Source organism: Pseudoliparis swirei, chromosome 18 (genome assembly GCF_029220125.1).
Source record: "Pseudoliparis swirei isolate HS2019 ecotype Mariana Trench chromosome 18, NWPU_hadal_v1, whole genome shotgun sequence".
Lineage (NCBI taxonomy): Eukaryota > Metazoa > Chordata > Actinopteri > Perciformes > Liparidae > Pseudoliparis > Pseudoliparis swirei.
Genome location: NC_079405.1, coordinates 21,905,871 through 21,932,707, shown reverse-complemented (window position 1 = coordinate 21,932,707; position 26,837 = coordinate 21,905,871). Strand labels below are relative to the sequence as shown.

Genomic DNA, 26,837 nt, shown 5'->3' with positions numbered 1-26,837 from the left:
AGCCTTTTTCCTTTTATTTCAGAAACACACCAATTTACAGAGGGCGCAATACAGTTTGATCTTGTCTGATCTCAGCATGTGTAATAATGTGGTCGTAACACTCCCCCTGAATGCTGTTTCTTTTGTGATGGAGCAATCTGAATTCCCACTGATGGGCAAAGTGTTGCCTGTAGATCCTGTGGATTGGGTTGCTCTGTAATCCTCCCTATATTGGCGGTTGAAGAGGGAGTCATCTATAAATAGCGTGTTATGATAATGCGTGTGTAAAGAGGGTACACCTCTGAAGTGAGGAGAGGCATGAGTTCTCCGCTGCATGGCCTGGAAATCTGGAGAGAACCTCAGAAAAAACATAATATAATTCTCTCTGTAGCACCTCTCATTGAAATGACCTGATGTTGGCATGTGGTATATGTTGAGCTTATCTTTATTCCCCATAATGTGTCTGTAGAATACCTCATATAGTTTATTGCTGTGATGTTATTGTCTTCAGACATGTGCTTTCATTGGCACATCTTTCCGTAATCACAGAGATTGAAGGATATAATTTTTTTTTTTTCAATAAACACTAAGTTTCAATATAACGTCCTGTTAAAATAAACTAAAACTAAACTAACTGGGGAATGTATATATGAGGCTGTACAACGTATAATAATATAACGGTTTGTATGATAGCGTACAAAAGTTACCACTCCTTTTTCAAGCATTTTCCAGATTGCATTGATTACCTACGAATTAGTGTATTATGTTCCGTAGAATGCAGAAAGAGAACAGCCTGGAATGTGTAACTGAGTTTCTTTTTTTGTATTGCCTAAAAAGAATAACATTTATTTATTTTTTGGTGTATTTTAACGTTTGATGTTATTGCATGGGACAGAAACCGGAAATAACAATATAATGAGAGGAGCCAGGTCAAATGCAAACACAAATGTATAACGTGATAATTAACTACCAATAATGTGATTATGTTCTTAGTTTGCAATTTACCTGGTTGAAAATGTAAGAAAACCAAATGCGTCACACTTTAAATGTCAACGTTGTCATTGCTCTTTTGTCTGTTCAACAGAATAACTGTCTTATTGTGAAGTTCAACATGTAAAAGTTTAACTTTAACTGTCATTTGAGAGAGAGAAAAGGACATCAAATCCCACAGGACTATATAACTACAACCGGTGTTGTGTTCAGTAGTGTAAACTAAACCTGAACCCGCCCTTGTTCCTGAGTCTCACTCCACTCGACTATGAAATGTGCAGCTTGTGCAAAGAACTGATATCCACATGAAGTGAATGCAATGGACCGGGGCCTGAGGAGTGTGACACCTAGTGGTTGACTGTCATCAATAGCATCTTTAACTCAGGAGAAGTCACTCGGGTTATAACACAGTGTTGTTCACATGCAGAGAGATAAGATGAATATAATTGTCAGAAACTACGCGAGTAAAAATGTGCATAGTTGCTTTATAGCACTGTATTTATCCAGGCTGGTCACAGCCAGCATTTGTAGCACAAGCTACCAAAAATGATGTGTCATGATTTGTAGATATCCCATGAAATAATTTGGTGTGTTATCATAACATTATGAATGAAGACATTTAAAGACTGCAGAAGATGATGTGGATGCGTCCAACATATAGCAAACGTTCAGCCATGAGACTGCTGTTCGTTCCCCGTTTGGAACCAGAACGTTTTTGTCACCTAACCTCAGTACGGAACTTCTTACGATCTTTTCCTAAATCTAACAAAGTGGTTTTGTTGCTTACACTTAGCTGAGTTTCCTGTGAAGATTTAAGTTTATTTTCAAAAGACCTTTGAGCAAACAGCAATCTCTGGTGAAGCCAATGCGGAAGTGTCTTACAACTTGCATTCTCTCTACTGACCAGCAGGGGGCGACGTCTCTGGTTACAAAAATAAGTCTGATTGTATAGAAGTAAATGAATCTTCTGTCGATTTTTTTACCTTGATTAAAATTGTAAACATGAGTTTATGGTCTCAATCTATAGTTTTAAGTCTTCTTCAATACAGTATGATGTATATTTAGTAAATGAGGGTCCATTAAGAGTCAAATAGACCATAAAGCAGAGTATGCTTAAGGGCGGGCTCACTGTGATTGACAGGTCACTGCCTCTACCACTCAAAAAAACGATTCAAGCCCTTCTTAGAGGTGACACATTTAAATATTGTTTGATACATTTAAATAAATCAATTACAAAACGAAGATATTTATATTGAATGGGTGAAACACAAAATGTATGAATACTTTCATTTATTAGATTTATTTAGGTTAGATGGTGTGCATATCAACTCAAAAGAATCGGCGTTTGTCGAATTGCTGGTGAGAATTTGTTTGCGTTCCGTCCCTCAACTACTAATTTACTCACTAGCATTGATTTATGGATGACTCGGCTATGTTAGATACGATTATGATGTAGTGTCTCGGCTATGTTGGATACGATTATGATGTAGTGTCTTTGACGGGACATCCCACAGAATGGCACAGACGGAGTGTGTGCCTTTATGAGAAGTTTTCTTCAAGTTGTCAAAAACTTACATAAATTCACTTCGTTGAAAGAGTTATTTTAGCCTGACAATCACTCTAAACATGTTGTCACTTCATTCACTCGAGAGTGACGTTCTGCATCGTCTCATTTTCAGTCAACACAGACGGCGCAGGGGCATTTCACGTTTTCAACAAAGATGAAAGAGGGATGTAGAAACAAGGTGTGTGTGTGTGTCATCTAGGGGCATCTATTGGCAGAAATGGAATATCATGTGTGCAAGTATGTTTTCTTAAACTTGAAACAAACAAAATAGTTGTATTCGTATTGTTGTATTGTATTTGTAAGCTTCGAATGAGCCGTTTTAAAGCAACATACGGACCGGGTCCTCTTCCTGGGGCCTGGCCGCCATGGAACTGGCCCTACGTCGGGCTTTTCATGTTTTACATTTTTATTCTTGTTTCAGTTTGTTGCAATCTGCAGCGATATATATATCTCCTGTTTCATGGATGCACCCATCGGTAGCTATGTAGGAAATAATCTGTGCTCCATTCTAAATCTTGCCTCCTATCTTTATGAGCAAAACAAGGACCAGAATACGCATTACATTAACTTTGTTTCAGTTCTGAAACAAAGGTAACATGAATTGCGCTAATATCTTAATTCAATTAAAAATGGGTAAAAACTTTTCGGTAGGATTGTAAACTAAAATGTAGTGTTGCAATAATCCTATTGCTCCAACAGTTTTTTAAAGCTCTACTTAGTCTTCTTCAACACGATTTGCTGTGTGTAAACATTCGTCCGACTTTGGCAAATGAGACTGAAAACTCCAGTGTCCAGGCCGGCTCATTATTCACTGAACACGTTCACATGTTCAGACTTTGCTCTGCACACCGGAGGGTTTTAAGTCATGGTTTCACATTTGTTCACCCTTGAGACAAAGAAAACTTGAGCACATTTCGGAAAAAAATCTCATCGGCCTCCCTTTAACCACGAGCTGCAGACATTGAGTGGAGTCAAGCACAACAACTCATTAGCGGAATCGATTTACGACACGCTGTTAACTCCATTATGATTATAATATCATCGAGAGGAAAAACACCAATTTACACTTGAAGTTATGAAAGCGGGAGGAATGAGGAAGACATCTTCTGGAAGCATGTTAAATATCACCATCAGATTAGTTTTCATGTGCAATCATCTTGCGTTTCACCACTTAGATTCATGAACTGAGAATATGAGGATAATTAACATGTATCTGTAAGAACATCCTTCACAAATTACATTATGACATTTCCTGAGATGACAGAATACTTTCTGCCCAAACACCCATTAAACATAAAGACCATTCTTCTCCAACTGATGAACATCTTTTTGTTCTGTACGGGAACGCGTGAACTTGAGCGTCAGTAGGCTCTTTAGTCTTGTCTTTAGAAGTGTTATTCCCTTTGAGTGATTCCAAAGATATACATATAACATGGAGACAGTTACCAAGGCTTTTGTTAGTTTAAATGTGCAGTCAAATGCTGGGTAATCACCCCCCCGCCCACACAAAACTAAAGTTACTCGAGTGCCTTTAAATGTCACCGCGCAGCAGCGGCCGCCGAGCCACCGGCTCCAGAGCTGCGCATCAAGCTGGTCACCAGCGATGATGATGACCCCTCCCCCTCCAGGGCCTCTGCTCCAATCAGGCCCTGCCGGTGCAAGTTGAGGATGGAGTCGGCGATGATGCGGGCGGTTCTCTTCTGGTACCCCCCGGACGTCACCATGAGGATGGGGACGCCGTGTCGCCGCGCCGCCCTGAACAAGATCTCGTCTCTCTTCACGATGCCCTGGCAAAGAGGGACAAGAGGAGAGCGGTCAGTCGATACGGGGCCTCGGGTAGTACAGTTGGGTACATTTGTTTTTTTCTGGTCGTTTGATTTTTAATGCAAACTGGCAGAACCATTTGTCATCATTATGACGTGTGTTGGCAACTTATAAAAGTGGCCTTGATCAGCAACATGTGCCGATGTCACGGCTCTAAAGCCAGCTTGGTTTGCATTAGAAATATCGTTAGAAGTGATATATTTGTTTATCAGAGGACAAATGGAGCCACTGGTGGCTTGAGGCCAGCAACGTGAAGGTGATCTCATTTCAGTCGAGGTTGGCGGGGAGACGGCGCACGTTGTGTTTGTTTACCAGAAGGTCTATGTGGGTTTCTTCGGGGTGAAAAGAACAGCGGGTCCTCCAACCATTGTATTGCAAGACCAGCAGCCGGCAAACCTAATTTACAAATACTGCTATGGCATGACTAATTCATTAATTAAGTATATCTAGATATATATGGGATTGGTTAGGCTAAGAATCAGGGTTAGCCAATCAGAAGCAGAGTAGGGTGGGTCAGGCCTTCACAATAAAGGAAATCAGAATATTGTCGCCTGTTACGTTAGTGATTGCGTGTCTTGGTTGCCACCTGCTGATTAAAGGAACGGGTTTAGCCTGGATGTTAGCAACATAAGGTGGACTGACCTTTAAGGTGGACCAGCCACTCATTTTAGTGACCAGCTGATCCACAAGTGGTACAATTCAGTATACTGTTCCTGTGATTGGCTTAATATCAAACTGGTTTTAAAACGATTACCCCAGCCCAACCCTGTTGAATAGCCCCAGTAACTGCTCCCTCCCCACTGTCCATACATCATACCGCTCTACTGGGGCGCAGCAAACCTCTCGCGAAGAAACAAACATCCTTGTCTGTCGAGAGATTACAAGTGGAAACAGCTTGTGTCCAAAATCTCATTGATTATGAAACAATTTGTAGCACAGTGATGGATTTATAACATTATTTGGAATGACAGAAACACATGTTCAATCACAACTTTAAATAATTACTAAACCTGCACCAAGAGGTTTAAAAAAAAAACAACGTTTTCATTTCAGTCCATATGCCAGCCCAAAATCACAAATTAGCTCTGCAACCCCCATCAGCGTACCACTAACGCATTCTACAGATCTGCCTTCTGGCTTATTTGCTCCAATTATTCTCTGGAATTTGCGGGATCACTGGCAGGGTTTATCTGCAGTAATAAATCCAGATTTGAGTTTCTAGTTTGCTTTCAGATTTGCTGACAAATGAGCTGCACAAAGTGCTTCCACATTGAGACGTCTCTCCCGCCACTGCACATAAAGAATCGGAACTGTTTAGTCAACTGTAGCAGTTCTCACGCCGCTACCCGTGGGTTTCCCCCAAAAGCTCCAAGGATCAGCCAGGCACAAAGAGGTTCCGGTTGACAACATGTTTTATTTCGGCAACACACACATTCAGCAGACCGCAAGACTGCGCCTCTGCTCACTTCCCTCTCCACTCTCCACTGAGCCCTTTTATGAAGGCGGCCTCGGCTGCTGACTGATTGCCAATCACCAGCAGCCGAGGCCAAATTGGAGACAGCTGCCACATCAACCTTTACTTTTACACAGGATTTATTCCTCCTTTCAATTCAATTCAGGTTATTTTGTAAAGCCCAATATCACAAATTACAAAGTAAGCCTTAAAGGGCTTTACAATCTGTACACATACGACATCCCTGTCCCAGGACCTCACATCGGATCAGGAAAAACTCCAAAGAAATAGAAAAAACCCTTTCACGGGAAAAAAAATGGAAGAAACCTTCAGGAGAGCAACAGAGGATGATCCCTCTCCAGGATGGACAGAAGCAACATATGTCATGTGACCAGAAGGAAGCATTACAGAGTTACAACACATTCAATGAGTATGACAGAGCATGAATAGTTGGTAGTCATGGACCACGATCCAGACCTCCACAATCCATCAGGCAGATGGAGGTAGAGAGGAGGAGTGGGCGGAGCATCAGCAGGGCCATGGCATCAGAACCAGCCAGGTCCAATGGAACTGTGGGAACGACACACTCTACTCTGAGTGCCGTGTGAAGACAGAGTGACGGTATTGTTCATCCGCAGGATTTCCGACCAGCTGAGCAACTCTTTCCAGCAGCTGGGCTAACGTTATCTACGTTAGCTAGGTGTGCAGATTAATTGAGACAACGGTCAGACTGAAGTCTGTTGAAGGAAGATTGAACTAACCTATTTTGTACTCAGTAACATTACGGGTAATTTACCGTTCGAGGCTAATATACAGCCATTTTTCCTCAAATTGACATTCAATGTCCGACTCATTTTCATCTCTCCATTGCACATTACTAACTCTGCTTCCTTCCCGGAGTCCTTGTGACTTCACGTCTCATCGGGTCCATTGGACCTGCCTATGTCTGATGCCTCTTGCCACGGCCCTGCTGCAGATTTTTTAAATCTTCCGACTATTAGTTAAATACATTGTTTGACTTTCACATTCTGGGTGAAGTGTAATGGTGCAGCACCTGTGGTGATATGGAGAGTCCTCCGAGGGGGTCCCCATCCAAGATGTCCGTCCCGGCGTTGTAGACGAGGATGTCGGGGCGGACCTCGTTCAGCGCCGCTTCTGTGTGGAGCTCGACTTTCTGGAGGTACTCGGAGTCCTCGGTGCCCCAGTCCAGCTCCACCTTCCTGTTAATGGCTCCTGGAGATACGGAGACGTCACAAACACTTTAATATGCAAGAAAGGCTCCTAATATCTGCGATAATGCAACAGGCAGAGTAAAAGCTTACAATGCACATTTCTGCGACGTGAATTCTTATGTAATGTTCAGGTAGCTAATTGCGTTTCTCTCTCTATAGAACGTCCAGCTGTGTCAATCTGCAGCAGCACTTGACTTAATTAATATGTGCGTTTTCAATAATGAATGGCAAATGATGAAACGGGTTAATTAGGAGACCAAATGTTTAACAATTCACACAGCATTAAGCTGCCAAAGCAGGAGAGAGCAACGCAATGGCATGTAAAACAGATTTCTGGGCAGTTTTTTCAAAAAGACTTGAAAGAAGTTTTAAGTGTCAAAAAAGTACAAGCTTTGTTCTTTGAAAGCACAAGGAAATAAATGTGTCTGGGAGGAAAAATATGAAGGATAATGGAGTTTTCGAAATTGTTTTAATCTTAAACAAACCAGGATGTACATTTTGTCACTTTAGGAGGAGAGACACTTATAAAATGCAATTAGTTGCAGAGAGGAAGAGAGCTGAAGGACAGGGGAAAATGTTCTAAACTGTGACATTTTGTCCCCCAGAGTGTTGTTAAAATCGGGGCGTAATCGTAACATGTGGTTGCTGTCAGATCAGCTGTGATTTGTTCTTTAAAATAATCCACAGACCTTGTTGTGAGATGTTTAGGAAATATTTTCTTTCTACCGAACTACAGAGGGGATCGTGCATCTACAAGAGTCTTAAACCTGCATTCTTTCTAAAGTCTGGTTGCATAGAAGTCTAAGAGAAAATGACCCTACTTCTCACTTCATTGATATTTTCAGTACAATACAGCATGATGTTCGTTTCGTAAATTATGGTCCAATTTAGGTTGGGTCTTTGGTGATTGGCAGTGACCTGTCAATCACAGAGAGTCATATATGGCAACTGTACGGTCACTCCTCCGCCGTCAAAATATGGGAACTTCCATTCATTGGGTGTAAAAGGCAAGATGGCGACGGCCAAATCGCCAAACTTGAGGCCTCAAATTGCAGTTAAACCAATGAATGACATCACGATGACTACGCCCACTTCCTATAAACGGTCTATGCTCGTGACAGAGCGAGACGTACACATTTCCTGTAACATCAGCGAGCTCGCTTGTGCCAAGTGAATTTTTGAAAGGGGTGAACTTTCCTTTAAACCAGATAAAATGTCTGGGAAAACCAAGGTTAGATAATATAGAACAGAAGAAACTACCACACACTGTCTTGTACTTTGAAAGTATCCTGATGAAGGTCAATGTACTGAAACGTGGGCACTGAATATCTCAGTGCAAGAAGACCGTGAGCGAGAGCTTTTTTCCTTTATTTCTTGTCTACCTGTGCTATTCTCATGCGCACCTGTCGACGTCCTGGTGTGCAAGAGTTAGCTCATTTAAGGAATACAAAGGTTAAAAAGTATGAGAAGAACCTGGTGGTGCAATCACTCACTTTTGGCATACCCGTCCCGAGGATATATGTTGTGATTGTACACATCCATGATGTACACTCGCCCGTCGTCCAAGAAATCGCGCTCGTGTCCATTTCCCTGCGACAGAGTGAAAACACAACAATCCTAAAAAAATTGAAACACAGATCAGGGATGAATAGTCTTGTCGACTGGAGGTATTACACGTTAAAAATACTTGTAAAAGAAGTCATGGCGACTCCATCATTGTCATCTCCTTTCCTCTTTTAGTCAGCCACAGTGTCTGCTGTCAGGAGGAGATTAGCCATCGTGCAACGTCTTGTAGTATTATTGGATGGAAAGGACAAGTAGGACACATTTGGTTTGAGCTGAAGAAAAAGCCCAGGTGGCAGTATAATACATAGTTGATTGTTATTTGAAAAAAATAACTTACATTTTGAAGATAGATATGGAAATATTATTTTGGGAAATCTGCTTATACGCTTTCTTGCTGAGAGTTAAGATGATAAGATTGACGTATGGGGCCGGAGTCTTAAAAATGGTCATAAATGTGTATTACATGATCTACAAACAAAAAATATATTTCGCAAATGTGTGTTGGGTGCAAATAAACACAATGAGACTAAAATACATATTCATATTTTCGGTACATATTTTGAAATTCAACTTCACAGACCCAACCACGTTCTGCCTATGAAAAGCATCCTGTGGATAGAAACGTCAAAAGATATCTGCATTCCTCTGTATTTTTTTACAGATTGTTAAATGTGTGCACACGGCCTCCAGCTCCACAAATGTATTCAAGTGCTTGCAGAACAACCTGGGCTTGCAGGTGACATACCACGTTACTGCCATTGTGAAGGTTTGGGCAATTCATTTAAAAGTAATCAAAACAAACATTCCCACACTGTAGAGTAGTGATTCTCGGGTTGGTCGTGCAAAAAAAGAAGATTAGAACAAAATATTGTGCTTCTATTTTGGGACTTTTAATGCAGCCAGACCATTTGAGAACCACTGCTCTACCGGACCTAAATACTGTCACATCGATACATCCGTTTTTTTCTATTTCCCATCGGATGTACCTGAAAGCACAACAACAAATCTAAACCTGAGGGAATTAGATCACAACCAGTTTGTTGTGTTGGATCATTTCATATGTGGCTGCACATTTTTAAGAAGTGTAGAACCCGTGTGTCAATCTTCGTTGAGGGAACTTGGCTTCTTGATGTGTGGCCAAGGCCTCTTTTCTGCTCACATGGTGCAATCCTGAGAAGTAAAGCCAATGGTGAATTATACCTGCAAACTCATGAGGGGTGAAAAAGGTGACTTTGTCGCCACACCACATCCACGTTGTTTTCTGACACCTCAAAGGGTTTATAACTACGGTCTTTTGATTGTTCTGACCGCAAAACTAAATAATAATAACGAACATTAAGAAAAAAGCCCTGGATGGACTGGCGGCCTGTCCAGGGTGTTCCCTGCCTTCGCCCGATGTCAGCTGGGATCGGCTCCAGCGCCCCGCGACCCTAATGAGGATGAAGCGGTATTGATGATGGATGGATGGACTTTACATTGACATTATATATAATATGGTTAAAGTCATTCATGAACCAACTTACTTTTTTCGACTTATGTGCTCTGCTGAGCTTTGAGCCTGTTCCATGAGCCTGTTCCATGATTCTGTTCCATGAGTCTGTTCCATGAGCCTGTTCCATGAGTCTGTTCCATGAGTCTGTTCCATGAGTCTGTTCCATGAGTCTGTTCCATGAGCCTGTTCCATGAGTCTGTTCCATGAGTCTGTTCCATGAGTCTGTTCCATGAGCCTGTTCCATGAGCCTGTTCCATGAGTCTGTTCCATGAGTCTGTTCCATGATTCTGTTCCATAAGCCTGTTCCATGATTCTGTTCCATGAGTCTGTTCTATGAGCCTGTTCCATGATTCTGTTCCATGAGCCTGTTCTATGAGCCTGTTCCATGATTCTGTTCCATAAGTCTGTTCCTTCCTCTACCTGGTTATCACAATCCTAAAATTATAACTTCTATACGATACCTGCCATAAATATCATGATACCCGATACCAGAATTCAATACAATACCATAAATGCGATACTGGTATATTTATCTACAGTAGGAATAAAATTCAAATCTCGCATTTAATGGAGCGGAGCAGCGCGTGTGCTCTGATCGCACGCTCTCTTAATGAAGTATCGGTGCTAAAACTATGCAAAGTCATATCGTTTTTAACGTGCGGGTACTTTGTTAGTGTCGATACACCGTGCAGCGTGACAGCAGTAGATGTGGCGGGCTGACATTCAAGCTAACCTGAACGCCAAAACGCTGTCGACATCTTAACACTGATTGGCCAAGACTCGACACGTCCCATCAAAGATGTTTTATTGCGAAGATCACCACATCACATTTTCTCCTTGTCTCACTCCAATCTCATAAACGCCGGCCAGCCAGTTGAAAAAGGGAAGAAACCTTCAGGAGAGCAACAGAGGAGGTTCCCTCTCCAAGATGGACAGTTGTAATAGATGCCATGAGTACAGAAATAATCATTATACACAAATTAAAACACAGTAAAAACACAATCAATGAATATGACAGAGTGTATGAATAGTTGGTAGTAGGCATGCTCCACGATCCAGACCTCCATGATCCATCAGGCAGATGGAGGTAGAGACAACATGCGCTCGTCAAGTTTTGGAGACGTCGAAGGGGGCTCTGTAGGTCATTCTAAACAAAGTAAGTGTATATTTATAGATTTAAAGCAAATACTAAGCGAAGATTATGTGGTCGAGAGTTATGAATAGCAGTATTTACCTGAAGCAAACATCGGGGATGGCCGTTGCCAATTTCTCCATGATTTTGGATCGGATTCTGAATCGTTTAAACTTTAGACCACTGGTATTTTGTTGGTTTTAGCATACTGCATGGATAAACTAACAAATTCATACTGCACTGATGGCTCGTAACGGCTTACTTGAGACAATGACTAAATCAACACGCTCTGCCCCACCTCTAAAAGCCTGAGACGATAAATCAGCTCATATGCTGCTTGAGCTCCTGCTGTCTGCAGTCTTATTAGTCTTATCCTCTCCCCCATGCACATACTGAAAGATTGTTGGTTTAAAGCCATTTGTTAGTGTCAGCCAAAAGCCTTCAATGCTGGCTTCAAACAGGCCTTTCTCTCAGTTATTTACCAAATGTTAACATATGTAGGCTATTACATAATAGAACCATCTATCAGTACTCGGCAAAACATAATAAAGGGCAGGAGAACTGCAGCATACCAACACATGTATTATTTTTTTCTTTTTCATCTTAGAATAACAGAAAGGGTCTTGGAAAAACATCATAGACGCTGTCAAGAAGGAATCTTGTTCTGCTAGTCACCACTAGTGAAGTGATCTGCTTTCCTTCCCACTGCGTCCATAAACTTTGCTGTCTAATTTCAACTGCCTTCCCCAATCTTTCTTTTTCGACCATGTGTTGGATTTCTGACTGCATCAACTCCCTCCACTCCCTCGGTTCACCTTTCCCCAGCTTGGCGACTGGATGCATCCAACATCCAATCGTCCAGTTGTTACAACCCCAATGTCCTTGTGTTGCAACCTGGACTTAGCCTCTCACTGCCATCTTAGCTTAACATTTAAATCCTGCATGCACCTCTATCCCAGCAGTGCTGACCGTGACGCCCTTCCAATAACAGGAGAAGTAGCTCTCGTCTGGCTTTGATTACCTTAAATTACTCGATCGTGAGTTGGAACTTGGTCCCTGAGATGTATGCCAAAGCCATTAAAGCTTTTTAGGATCCATCACCCATCTACTCCCACTGATGTTCTTCTCCATTACCTCCACTGTTGTCATCGGAGACTCTTCCACTAGTCTTGGGAAAACATCCTCCTGGTACATCCAGGTTTTGCATTTACCAGAGAGTCCGTTTTTCTCCACCTTCAGTCATATATTCCAAAGCCTGCCAGTTCCATTCCCCTTTTCATTCTCCCTGTACACTTGAAGTTGTCGTCAAACCACTTCCCAAAGCGTCCAACTGGTTTGCCAACAATGTTGGGGTATCCTCTCCCGTGTCATTTTAGAATATAGTTTTTCCGTATATCGGCGACAGATTCAAGGGAGAGCTTAAGGACTCCAATTCCCGTGTTGGCAAACTGGTGTTCTTGAGGCACACTGAGGTTATTTCCTCGCCTGGCCTGTTCTGGTATCATGGTGACTCCTCGTGTGCCACAGTGGGGTGAGAAGTTGGGCAGAGGATGAGGCGATGCCAATGCAGTGGCGCACTGCAATTGTGGTGCCAGGAATGAACATGCCTGCTCGGAGCCGTTTGACAGCTCAATGCACGCGTGTTCTGTATCATCTTTTTCACTTTAATTGGTGAAGGCACATCCTGTAAATCTCCTTTAATCACATAAACCCCATTATTCATGGTGTGCTTTTCTTTGCCACTCATCTGTTCTTCAACCAGCTGACGTGGGATCACAGAGTAATTTGTGAATTTTTTTCAACAGCCCTATCATTCAAGACACTGAGTAGCATTCACTGAATGGCTTTTTAAAAAAAGGGACATTTTGCATATTTTATGTGGACGTCCAATCAGTGCTGGTGGTAAATGTAGTCAATTGAAGCATTCATTTCTCAGTGTATGCTGTGTTGACTAAGAAAGCAAAGTCCTCCAACTCTTGGAGCTCTGCCAACAGCACCGACATGTACCAGGATGCATTGCACAGAGGCGACCGCCACCCGGCCACAACATAGAGGGGAACTCTCCACGGGATTCTCAAACTGTCCGTCACGGTCACAATTTGAACATACAGCTTAAAAGGGGATGAGACTAAATAATTCATTGACAATGGTTGTCATGGCATCCAACCCATCATCATCCAATATATTCTTTCCCTGACAGTGTGAATGTGCGCTGTAAGGGCAGGTAAGGTGTTGTTTCACTGCAACAGCTCCAGGTCCTCAAGAGCTCTTCTAAAAAAAAAGTCCCTCATTTGGTGTTTTAATGGACGAGAGGTGGAGAACGCTATCCCTCCGTCACATACATTAGCACCGCGTTTTAAAATGTCCCCGATGGTACCACCACCGGGGTTCAACCTCCGCTGAGGTGAAAGGGGTGAACTTAACTTTCACCACAACCTCAGGCAATGCCTTGCTTTCCATTCACGTATGTACAGACCCACATCCCTTAAAAATGACTCAATAAATGAGATGGAAGGATGGAAGTGTTTTGTCCGATAAGCCTTCAAACTCATGGACCTCTGTATGAACCATTCAATATCATATTTCCTTGGCTCCCCGTGCCTGGAACTACAGTATATACACACCACCAATGCATTGCGGCACGGTTTTCTAACACTTCAAACAATTCATTGAGCCTCTCTGTTGAGCTGCCTGCTATCGTTATGATTCTCCACTGATTATTCATCCATACATTAACTGGACAGAACATCAGAAATAGTTTATGATATCTACCACCCTAGAATGTACCAGGCTCCAGCATAGCTTGTCATAAATTGAACCAAAAAATTTATCATTAGTGTTTTGTTGCTGACTGGTTGAATACGCAACACAGCTGTTTAGGACATAATCTTAATTCATATGAAGCCAAGAGAATTTTAAGTGTTATGTTTCGAGGCTGTAATTTGGATTTTACTGTATATGCCCAATATATGTCTCGCGCCCCATTTATTTGCTGAGAGGGGCGCTTCAGGCTCATCTCTATGCATATTTGTTCTTGGTTCTTCATGAATTATTTACTCTTGCATCTGTATTGATCCGCTGCTTGTGTCAATACGTAAAGTCACATCATTACCAATGAGCCGTAGCTCAAAATGAAGACAGCTGCATATGTAGAATACTGACTCAAGGAACACTTTATCAATGGGTGTGTTAACATGGACATGTGTCCTCGTTATGAGCATCATCCCGGTTTAGTTCTGCTGCAGTGTCAGAGGCTTTCTGCTCATACAACCCTCATCCCATTCTTTACATCCAACTTGAGTCAGAACAACCAGCGAAAACATACTTTGTGACAATTCACAATCTATAATGTACATTTGTTATTGGGCAAACTTTTTCAAAATGCTCAATTTACATTCCATCTTTAATCCAGGCCTTGAAAGAAAACTAATTATTGTCTTGAATGGCATTACAGTTGCAAAACCTGATAATTGATTCTCAAATGAAGACAACAAACCTCAGTGTGGCTCTCAGTAAATCCTCTGCGCTGTTGAGTCACAGTTTGCCCCTTCAATACGGCACGAAAAATGGCCCAAATGATTAGACGAGTCAAAGACAGGACAATGAGGACATTTTAAGCTCCTCAACCGGTAGAGAACAGGGTGAAACGCTTTGTTTTGTATTTTGAGTTTTATCGGTTTGTATTGCAACACAGCTCAGCTGAAAAAGATTTCCATTTTTGTGAAAGGTTTTAATTCAGAAGTTTCTTATGGCTTTGGATGAAAAATTAAAAATTAAATTGATTGAGCATTGGTAAAACAGGGAATTTATCTTTTATTAATTAAAGTCAATGGGAGATATTCCACAACTGTGTCCAACTATAAATCCCTGCACACTGAATGATAAAATGTGATGTCAAATGTGAAGGATATACAGGCTATACTGGAAAATGAATTAAAAATAATAAAAGTAGTACTGCAATCTCTTTTTGAAAAACACATCACAGTGTAAACAAGCCCAGACATAAAGTAGCTGACATTACTGCAGATACCCGTCATAGTCCAATGTTATCCAAAGCTGGCAAGCACTTAGCGGCAAGGGAGCCTCATTGATTGGTGTGGTGATAAAAAAAAAGGGGGGGGGAGGGTTATCTTGTCATCAATGTTGTCAGCTCCTGAGCAGCGATGCACATAGACACGGAGAGATAGAGGCAATGTTATCGGCTCACCTGATGAGCATCCAGATCGATGATGGTAGCCCTTGAGATGCCTTCCACTCTCTCGAACAGAAACTGAAAGACAAATGAGAAAATGTCTGCCATGTCTTTGAAAATGATACTCGCAGCTCAGATTCTTTCAAAGGAATCCAGAGTAAAAACCCACACTTTACATATTAAATTACATTTGAGCAGAAATGTCCACAATAACCTGGTTGAGCTCACATCAACCCATTGGTTAGCGGTCTTTTAAGAGTGAATGTGACACTCATCCTGGAACATGGTATAAAGAACAGTGTATATAGTTGTTTGCACCAAACTACCTTTGGGGCTAATGCCACCAAAATGTGGGCAAAACGATTGTTTTCACGAGACTTTTCAGCCTGGCTCATCAATATTTCCCCTGACCGAATTAGCCAGTCAACTCAAGGAAGCAGGCTTTACGACTTCACCACTGACTTTCGGTAGATGTGGTTTGAGCGGACATTGATATTTTATTTCTTCAGAACAAAATAAGAGTTCCCTTCTTTCTCATTCAACAGCAAAAGCTCCATCTCAGCATGAAATAAAAAGGTTCCCACGTTATTCACATTTAAAGACCCCGCTCCACCAGCGGCTTTGCCAAGGCATGTTTTTTGCATTTTCATACTCTTAGTGGAAATCGAGGCATTCGGGGTGCTGAAAAACACGAAGTACGTATAGCGGAATAAAATGGGCAACACTCACTATAAAAACATGCTGCCAAAACGTGATCTGCCTGATCAGATATCGTGAAGTACCCTTACGTTTGCTACCATTAGCTTCCATTACCCGCCATAAGCTACGGGTCATACCAGAGCAAGTGAGGCTGGAGCTGCAGAACTATGTATCGTTTTCATAAGAGCAATACTGTTATTTTTTCTTTCAACAGTAACTTAGACTCAGATAAGACCTCTAATCGAAGTCTTACCTTGATGGCCAGAGTGATGTCGGCGTAGGCGCAAAAGCCCCCTCCTTTGTCGCTGGAGCAGTGATGGAAACCTCCTCCTGGGAAACAGGAAATCCACCGGCTCAATGTCAGGGTCCTGACACGAGCCGAGCAAGTCACTGCGCATCTAAAAGGGAGTCTATTATTCCAAAACGACCATAATTGGTCCCGGGGGGCTGTTATTGAGTTCATGAAAATTGCCTCTGTTCTCCTGTGGTACGACAATGGGTCCATTCACACCAGAATGGCGTCGATCAAATGCGACTAAAAAGCTTAAAGGAGAGGCGATGTCCAGAAAAAAGGACAAAGAAAAAAAGAAAAAAGAAAAAGACTGTGAAGAGACTTTTTCAAATTGGGATGATAACCATTCATTCAGGTTAGGAGTTATAATCCCCTCTGCCCTGCTATGCTCGTGCTCATTAAACCAGAGAAAAGAGGAGAATACTAATAAAGGCCAGGAAGGCGACGGGTGAAGTATGATTACCACTCATTTGCTGGCCTCCATAAACAGCCTCAACCTCCACGTCCGCGTCCTTTTGAGGCGCACACAATATGCCGATGTCACAGCCATTTGAATAGCCCTTCTATATCTTTATAGTTTATTGATGCACGACAATCCCCCCCCCCCCCACCCCCCAATTCATCAACAGAAGGTGCGAAGAAGCTGAGTAAGCAGGAGGTGCAAAGTGAAAGTCTGATGCAGCTTCTTTTTTTCCCCCCCTGCTTGGCACAAATAATAAAAGGATGACGCTCGCTGTTTTTTTTGTTTTTTTTAGCCAGAGACCTTCTACTCAATCAGCCCGGCCACCGATGACAGTGGAAATGCGTTTGAACTGTCAAACTCCAGAGTGAAATTTGGAGACGTTGCGGGATGGGGATGAAAAGGTTGCATCCTTGCGTAATGTACCCTGAGAGTAAAATAATACTGATCGAGTCCAGAGGGATTGGTTATCCATTTATGTATTCAGTGTGTCTGTATAGGAACTCACTTACCTACATTTACAGCCCATCCTCGGTCGACAGCCAGTTTAGCGGCCTGTGGAAGACGTAATATTTCCGTAAAATTCTCAAAATCAACATAAGAGGACCTTTTGAGTGAAACAGAATATGAATTTGACAGATAATTACCATTCCAAATGAAACGTAAAATTCAGCGATAATCATTAAGTACAAAAGTGTGCTGAAATGCAGGGCACCGAGCCCGATAAGAAATGTCCACTTCTGTTTGTATTTCCCACAGCATCTGTTTTCCCCCCATTCGCTGGTCTGCCCTCCAACCATGTAGAGAACCAGAGCTTCTAAATCTACACACCGACAACAGGAGACTTACGAGTGCCTGTATCCCAGTCACTTTTCTCATTAGAAGGCATTGTTAATATCACAAGCAACATTAAAGCATTAAAAAATGGCTCCCTGAGAGGAGCCAGCATGCTTTTTAACAGAGTTTAGCAGCCACATTAGCCAATCACAATCACCCTGTTCTGTTTCTGCCCAAAGGCTGCTAAATCACTTGTTGCTATGGTGATTGTGGCTAAATTCACATCTCAATGTTCTGCTCATAAGCCGAAGACTGACTCCTATCGCAGGGCTTGAACTACCACGTGCATATGTGCAGTAGAGCATGTTAAATACATTTTACTCTGCGTGTAATTCCCCACACGGCCGTGAGAGTCACGACATTTTACAACACAAATTTACAACTGATGACATCGCGTCGAGAGAAGAGGACACTGACGGTACGTAACACATTGAAAATGTCCTCATTTTCAAACTCGCAGAAATTAAGTACCGAAATGTTTACATTCTGAGGTAAGTTGAAATGTTTTATCTTTCAAAGGTTTTTGCATACGGGGACGCAACACTGACCAGATCCGTCTTTTCATCAGGGGGTTGGTGGTTCAATCCCCATCCTAGTCGATGAGTCCTTGAGCAAGACACTTAACCTTGAATTGCTCCCCGTAGCTGTGTCTACGGCGTATGAATGTAAGTCTGTAAGGTAATGTAAGGTAAATATGGGAAGGAACAGTTTCAAGGGACCTCCCTCGGCTGATTTACCAATAATTTAATCAATAAATCGATACTAAACTCAAATAATATTCATCGCTCTGCCAGTGCTATGTTCTTATGTGAGCTCTGGTAATAGTCGCCTAATCTTGTTAGTTAGCCTTCCTACGGACGAGATGCTTCTTTACCGGCCAAGTCTGTGAGAAAATGACTCATTTGATGTATTAACTCAGTTCCAAGTCTTCTTCAATATCGGATGATGTTCCTTCCATAAATGATGGCTCATTTAGAGCCAAATAGACCTTAAAGCAGAGTAGGCTTCAGGGTGGGGCCACCTTATGATTGACAGATCTCTACCACAGTCTGAGAGTTGTCGGAATTTTCATCCGAGAACTAAAGTTGTCTAACTCCAAGGATTTTGGGACAATTAAAGTGAAAGTTAGCTCATTGCACATGAATGTAAGCGGACGTGCTGGAGCACACCATTACCGGTAGAAGAACAGTGTACGGTAACTTCTCACAGGAGAAAAGAGACGCGGTGTTTGTTTCACAGGTTGACCAGCCCACTACTAATGTGCATGGCTAAGCTTGAGGAAGAGGTCATTTTTGGCCATCTGGGCTTACACCTCACGAATAAAAAAAAGACAATCTTGGGAATTGCGGCCAAAATGTAATCAGATATGGTGTTTGTTTTTTGTTTTTTTAACAAATCTAAATGATGTTACATGCAGAGTGTCAGCAGCTCCTTGCACAGGGGGGTTAAAGGTTTCTTTTCTCGGATGAAAAAAAAATGGGGGGGTAATGTATTCAGTGTGTATAGGATGCCTGGGGAAGGGGAGGTGGATGTGTGTTAACACATTTCAGCATTACGGCCTTTGCTCTCAGTGTAAGCAGAGACAGCACCAGGCATATTTTACATTAGCCATCTAATTGCATCCACACGGCTCCCCTCTAGTGGGGTGAAAAGACCATTGATATCATTTGAAATACATCAACTAAACACACAGAATACCATACAACGTGTCTTATTTGCATAACACTGATGAGCCAGTGCACATTCTAGTCAGTAGCCGTGAATATCACATTAGCCTCCCGTCTATTTTCCTTGTTCCTTATTCATACTTTTTGCATAACGAGATTTGCAGAGAAGGCTCTTAGTTTTCCGTCGTACTCCACTGAAAACAGAGTAAACCGAACAAAGAGCCAAGATTTACAGTGGGAGAAAGCTCAGAAACCAACCCATTCGGATCATTTGAGATATCACATTGGAAGAGAGGCTCTGATTTAATCAAGACAATACAATCACTTTCTGTTTTCTAGGCACTGCACTAAGTTGGTTTAAATCCTATTTATCAGATCGATCTCAGTTTGTATTTGTAAACGATGAAGCCTCGATGACCACCAAAGTTAGTCACGGAGTTCCACAAGGTTCTATGCTTGGACCAATTTTATTTACCTTATACGTGCTTCTTTTGGGCAATATTATCAGGAAACACTCCATAAACTTTCATCGTAATGCAGATGATACTCAATTATATCCGGCGATCAAACCAGAGGAGTCCAACCAGCTCACTAAAATTAAAGCATGTCTTAAAGACATAAAAACATGGATAACCTGCAACTTCCCGATAAACTGACAACTGATCTCTGAGGTGTTCAGGGCCGAGTAAAATTACTTTGATTATCTGGTGATGCGGTTTCTGTAGACGGCATTGCCCTGGCATCCAACATCACTGTAAAGAATCTTGGCGTTATCTTTGATCAGGACTTGTCCTTTAACTCCCACGTGAAGCAAATCTCAAGGACCGCATTTTTTCATTGATGTAATATTTTAAAAAATCAGGCACATCTCGTCTCAAAACGATGCAGAAAAATTGGTTCACTCGTTCATTACTTCTCGACTAGATTACTGCAACTCCTTATTACCAAGCTGCTCTAATAAGTCTCTTAGGTCCCTTCAGTTGATCCAGAATGCTGCAGCTCATGTACTCACTAAAACTAAGAAAAGAGATCACATCACTCCTGTATTAGCTGCACTGTACTGGCTTCCCGGAAAATCAAGAATCACATTTAAAAATGTTCTTCTAACCTATAAAACCTTGATTGGTGATGCTCCATCATATATTAAGGAGTTTGTAGTATCATAGGAATGTTGTATGTGTATAGATTGTAAAGCCCTCTGGGGTAAATTTGTAATATTAGGCTATACCAAATAAACTGAAATGAATTAAGAAAATGTACATGACTGGATGACATCTCCAAGTGCATGTCGTCTCACCACTGCACGCCGAGTATGGTTGCTTTGCCGTCAGTGGGAAATACCCCATTAAATCTCTTCCTTACCATTTTTGAAAATCAAACTCATCCCTGCTACATTTGTCCCAAAAAGAAACAATGTTGGGGTGATCCTCACATCCATCTGCTTTAGGGTCATGTCATGTCCCAGCAGCAATCTTCAAAGGTCCTGGTCCTACTTGTTAATTTCTAGTCACAATATGTTGTTGTGGAGCTCTATCAAAAGGAACAATTTACAGTTTTTTTCATGGACACTTTTGATTGGGAATGAAGTGTGGTTTGCCATGAAGGCCATTCGTGTATAGACGAGGGTTAGCCAAGTCTAGGTTGTATTCCAGCACACAAAACGGTAGTGATCGATTACAAAAAGGAAGTTAAAGAGTATGATGACATATTGAGTTATCGTTCTTTTCTAAATATTTAAGAAATTAAAAGCTGTGGTAAGGCTTTCAAATCTTGTATTGGATAGGAAATCATCTAATTGTATGATGGTGTTTTGGTGCTTCACATGTGATATTTGAAGGCCCTGCAGAAGCGTGTAGTATGTGACGAAGGTAACAGACTATATTGGATCACCTCTGTATTTTAATAGTGGTACACTGCAGAACATCAACTCTATGTCTTCCTATGACAAATGAGCGATGGGTTAAAATATGTTCACTATGGGTCAGTGGGTAGCAGGTCCGTCTTTCAATCAGTGGGTTGGGGGTTCAATCCCCGCCCTAGTCGATGTGTCCTTCAGCAAGACACTTAACCCTGAATTGCTCCCTGTAGCTGCTTCTACGTATGGTGTGTGAATGTAACAGGATTGTAAGTCGCTTTGGATAAAAGCGTCAGCTAAATGACATGTAATGTATTGTAATAATCATAATACCAGCTACAGACATGAAGAGACATTAGGAGGAAATGAGGCTCTCAGAAACCTACCATTATTGTTCCTCCAGTCTGTGTCCGCAAAGGCCTCAACACTTTCCGCTGCACCAGAAAATTAGGTAGACACATCAGAGCTGGGATTTCCGTGATCGTTGCAACCGCCAAAGACCACTGAAAAAGAAAAAAAATTAGACAGTATATACATAGACCTTTAACCCTTGTGTTGCCTTAGGGTCATTTTGACCCGAATCAATATTACACCCTCCCCCCGCCTTAGGATTAATTTGACCCCATTCAATGTTTAATGTCGGTGTTCTTTCGGTAGTCAACAAACAAACATAAAGTGCCTCACACTTAAACTTGGAAAACAATATTAATTCAAATAATTTTCTGGAGATTTTAATTGCTGGCGTCAAATTGAACCCAAACGGTAAAATATGTTAGTAAATATAAAGGTAACAGGAGGGTGAAACATTGAATCGGGTCAAAATGACCCAAAGGCGGGGGGAGGGTGTAATATTGATTCGGGTCAAAATGACCCTAAGGCAACACAAGGGTTAAAAAAATATGTGCTATGACTCCATTGTCAGGCAAACAAAACCACACATGGACTTCGGTTGACTGAAAACCCCAGAGAGCCCAAGTGAGGGTGTACCGAGCTGACTAAAGAGACTCAACAATGCTGCCGGTGGGCTTAGTCGTGAGCCGCCTCGACTCTCACGTGAAAACAGGAAAGCACTGAAGAATGCTAATTAACCGCACAGTCCAGAACAGGTCCCTCTCTTGAGCCCTCCGAGATTTACCGAGATATCTTCACGCCTCCTGCAGCAGACACTCCTTTCTGAGATGGAGCTGATCAATTAAAAAGGTGCAGTGTGTAGGATCTGACAGCGAGGTTGCAACCAAATGAAACTTCAGTGTGCCAAGCGAGTACTACAGTGGACGATCGGAAAAATAGGCACATCCCTAGAGCCAGTGGTTTGTCCAGTTTGGGCGACTGTAGAAACATGGCGGACCTCGTGAAGAGGATCCGCTCCCTATGCAGATATAAACTGATCCTTCTTCGCCAACGAAAACACGATTTTTATTTTATTACACGCTTAAGAATACACACTAATTCATATTATATTCCAAATATACCAATGGATGCCCCTAAAGGTTAGACACTGTTCCTTTTTAAAAGTGCAAATGTTAGTGTTGACTCAAATGACCCAGATAGGTGCTCGTCTGAATACGCTTAGCATGATTGATTTTTAATGAGAACCAACTCCTTTTGTGTTTTTTCCAGTGCATTTCTGATGAGCACCCTCTGCTCTCTTGTGTATTATAAAGTATAAAGAGAACAGAAGTTCAATAGAGACGTTCAGAAGAGAAAAACAAAGACGACAAACTCTTTAAATCACATCAATGCCATAAAAACAGCAACAGATGGATCCCTCAGCTCTTTGGTACCAACGACAGAGCGATGCATGCAATACAGACGGGATGTACAAAAAGAGCTGCTCTGGAGTGAGCACGCCATGCTGTCATCATGAGAGGTGAACCTAAGGTTGGCGGTGTTGAGGGGGAAACAAAGCTACCTTTAATCTGTTGAGGTATCGTTTGGTATGAACCACCAGCAGATCCTCTTCAGTCGCCTCACGGGCTTCCACGATGTTCCCGTCGGTGACGAACTGCTCCTCTGAGACAAAAGGCATCGTTTGATTAGGAGTCAAGCAGGTGGAGCCGAAGTGGTTACAACTTTTGCTGAAAAACAATTTTCACAACGCTAATGTTGCGATTCGAGAGAGGTTGGAAGACTGTGGGAGGAAGCCGGGGGTCCCAGGGGAAACACGTGCACGCACAAACGGAGGCTACGTTCACACTGGCAGGCAAAAAGTAGGACAAATCGGAATTATTCGTAATTATTTGCACATATACTCTTGTCATAACAAGTGTGACCACCACTAATCACATGGAATCTGATCCTTAACGACTCTTGAGTCGGGCCATTTTCATTTTCCCTCTGAATAGCCACATTGGAATTAATGAGACTAGTCGGTCACTCTGCTTGACCTTCGTCACAATTCTACGCTGCGAAGCCATTCGTGTCTCGTGGCTCTCTTGTTGTCCTCCGCTCACAAATTAAATAAAAAAAATTAATGAACGGAACCAGTTCACACTGGGATCTGGTATTTGCCACATTTATAAAATAATGTTTCCAGAAGACAACAAAAATTGGATCTGTGCAATAAATCAGAATTAATACTTGCAGTGTGAATGTACCCACGGATTTTGTACTTGTATTATTATGTAGTATGACTATTGTAGTTAGTTAGCATACTCAGCAACATTATAATACTTGTACCTAATTATTTGTAGGATTTATTTATTTCTCTCCTCTTCCTCCTTCTCCGCCCCCCCCCCCCTTTGTCACAGTTTTTATCTATGAATATAGGACACACTTGCATGTACAAAACTAGCAATCAGAGCCATATTCAAACCATAACATCAGTTACACACGGCTTGTGTCGTCTGTATATTTTGTCACACATCTTTTCTTTCTTATCTGTTTCACAATAACCATTGTATTACCATTACACCAGGGGGCACTGAAACGTATATCGTCAACTGTGAAATGTCCTTAAATAGACACATTAAAGGAATATTGATCAAAGACCTTCTTTTTTTTAAAACGAAAACATAAATATGCCAATAATAATTTTATAATCATTGAGAAACAACCATATATGAAAGCAGAGCAAGCACTGATCATACATTGGTCCTCCGCTTAGGGCTGGATGACAGATCCATATAGTTACATATCCACTATTTACATATTGCTGTAATAACAAAATCAACCGATTGAAATTTTGTGATTCAAGTATTTACGTCTGGTAACGTGTTTACCAACATCAAGATACAGTACATCACACAACCTCACTGCACACATTACTAGAGAGCAATTTCCTTTTATTTTCTGGCATTTTCTGTCAATTAAAATACAGAACAAACCATTTGGATCAATGTACATGGAGGAAGAGTTTTTATAATGGTGTTAAATGTAAGTCAGTATACATGGCAATATATTGATGGAGATAATGGTGCAATAACTAACAACAATAATAGGTATGTTTTTTAAAAACGTTTTTAGCATCAGATTTTTGCTATATTTTGATTATTATTTATTAACATTAGGTTTTGTGGATTTTCTAAGTGTGCATGGTCTCATCTGCAAAAATCGTCTTCTCCTTTTGGTAACTTAAATCCTGTGATGGGCCTCATCCACACTGTAGTGTAGACGGACATGAACTCACAAAAGGAGTGTTCTCTAATTATCTGTGCTCTATTGCTTTGCCTTTCCCCTTCCCAAGCAGCTACATATCACCGATCCACTCTCTCTCTGCTTTGTTCTCTACCTCTTACGAGTCACTCAGAATAATTCCCAGATGCATCAGCCTCGAGGGGCTCCGTCTCTCGATACCTTTCAAGAAGTGAATGACTTTCCCCCACTTCCCCGCATCAAACGGATGGAGCTTTTCAAGGCCCATGAAGGTAATGTTGTAGTCTGGGTGGTACACAATGGGCAGGCGTGTTCGAGGGATGCTGGCGTGCAGTTCAGTGCGGTGGGAGCTGCAAATATAATGTAAAAGAAAGTAAATACACGAAAAAAAGAAGGAACAAAAACACACTTTACATGGAGTGTTTTCCCCTGTGGCTTAATAAGCATTCTTGGAACTGTCCCTGTTGGCGAGTGCTTCTCACCTGCATTTCACGTCATTATCTTCTTTGTGGGCCATGTTTTTCAGGCATTGCTATTGTCATCAATCTGGAGGGGAACGTTAAAACAATGATTAGATTCATGCACATGTAACTACTCGAAATATTCACCGCAACTCTCAGGACACTGCTTATTCTGTTTAGAAAAAAGATGTCTTCAATGATTTAATGTAGCTACTTTTTGCATTTCAGCAACGTCACTGCACAAGCAAGAATAGGGGACAGTAAACTCTGCACTTCACTTTACTCAGCACTTTACTTTATCCCCCCCCCCCCCTGTATATTTAGTATTAGTATTTTGTGTTCTATATTTGTTTTTATTGATGCTCTTGTGCACCGCTGCTGTGATTTTTGAAATGTCCCCACTGTGGGACGAATAAAGTAATATCATATCATAAACTATCAAAAATCAAGAGTCCAATCTCTCGCGCATGCGCAGGTGGCATGTGTACGTTTTCACAGACGCAACTGCACAAGGAAGTGTGTGAGCTGACACCCTCACGCACGCACGCAGTCACGCGCACAAACAAACAGTCTCTAAACGCGTGTGTTGTGATTTGGCCCGGGACATTTCAGCGTCAAAGACAGAAGCGTCACCACGGCTCATGTTTTGAGACGGTCTGGATCCGTTTTAGAGGACAGGAACTTGCCACAACCGATGTGTCTCACCTGTCACGGAGCGCGGAATATGGCTGGGCACCGAGCAGCTGCACGAGATTAATATAGTGAGTCGAGACGGTCAGTGAATGTCCTCCCCGACAGGCTACACGCGCGGGTGGTTTGTTGTTAGCAGACTAGCAGAAAGAAAACGTTGTGGGGTTTTTTCCCTTGGTGTTTCTTCTCACAGTATCCGCGAGCGTTCCGCGCTGCTCCGCTGCTGCGGAAGAGACCCTACGTAGAATGCGCAGGAGCTTCGTCCACTTACGCCGCGAGCGCACACGCACATTTAAAGCGGAAGAAACATGGACTGCGGTCGAAAAGTCCATTCCGAACCACTTTTCATTGACCTCGATGGAAAACCTCATGAATGTGAAGGAAAGGTGTGAAGGAGAATTCATGGGGAGTTAGAAAAAGACAACTGGCGATTTTATTCCTTGTACACTTTCAATAATCTACGTAAATACTACGTACACACTGACGTAGGTCTGTCATGGTGAAACTACAATGAGGAAGTACTACACAAAGCGCACCTAAAACATGACCCCATGAAGTCTGTTATTCTGTTCCATGCAGGCTGTATAAAGAGCTCCTTCTTTGAGAGGCTGCTTCACTCAATATCTATGAAACCCTTCGATAACAATATTTCCCGTGAGCATTAATGTAGACTTAGTTGTTGGGTTATATTTGGCGTGTGAATAGTTTGATTATAGACCTATAGCTTGTTGTTTTACTGATGCTTTTTGTTATTGAGAAATAAAGTTTGACAGTTTGCCATATTTAGTGTTATTTATTTAGTTTTTTACTGATGTTACATGTGTGACGTAAATAAAAACATATAATTAATGAAAC

General features: G+C 41.8%; 1 protein-coding gene across 2 annotated transcripts; it reads right to left on the bottom strand.

Annotated features, from left to right (window-relative positions):
* hdac11 (histone deacetylase 11) lies at nucleotides 1-26,356 on the bottom strand. Of its 2 annotated transcripts, none has more exons than XM_056437920.1 (11): nucleotides 25,998-26,356; nucleotides 25,314-25,377; nucleotides 25,033-25,181; nucleotides 23,150-23,250; nucleotides 21,624-21,740; nucleotides 17,391-17,433; nucleotides 16,380-16,456; nucleotides 15,443-15,505; nucleotides 8,539-8,662; nucleotides 6,868-7,046; nucleotides 1-4,323 (listed from the first exon to the last, which is right to left on the bottom strand). In XM_056437920.1, exons 2-11 carry the CDS (start codon nucleotides 25,346-25,348, stop codon nucleotides 4,075-4,077), a joined length of 1,137 nt encoding a protein of 378 aa, XP_056293895.1. In that variant the 5' UTR covers nucleotides 25,349-25,377; nucleotides 25,998-26,356; the 3' UTR covers nucleotides 1-4,074. The 2 variants fall into 2 exon arrangements, with proteins under 2 accessions (XP_056293895.1, XP_056293896.1); XM_056437921.1 differs by having other exon boundaries at nucleotides 8,539-8,635; nucleotides 25,998-26,351.
* Nucleotides 26,357-26,837: the final 481 nt, after the last annotated feature.

Excerpts from the sequence above, each read along its gene's own strand:
- hdac11 (XM_056437920.1), bottom strand. The coding sequence starts at position 25,348 with ATGGCCCACAAAGAAGATAATGACGTGAAATGCAG. Across the intron at positions 21,741-23,149 it reads GATACCTCAACAGATTAAAG|TGGTCTTTGGCGGTTGCAAC; the intron begins GTAGCTTTGTTT and ends TTTCTTTTTCAG. Across the intron at positions 4,324-6,867 it reads GACTCTCCATATCACCACAG|GGCATCGTGAAGAGAGACGA; the intron begins GTGCTGCACCAT and ends CCTCTTTGCCAG.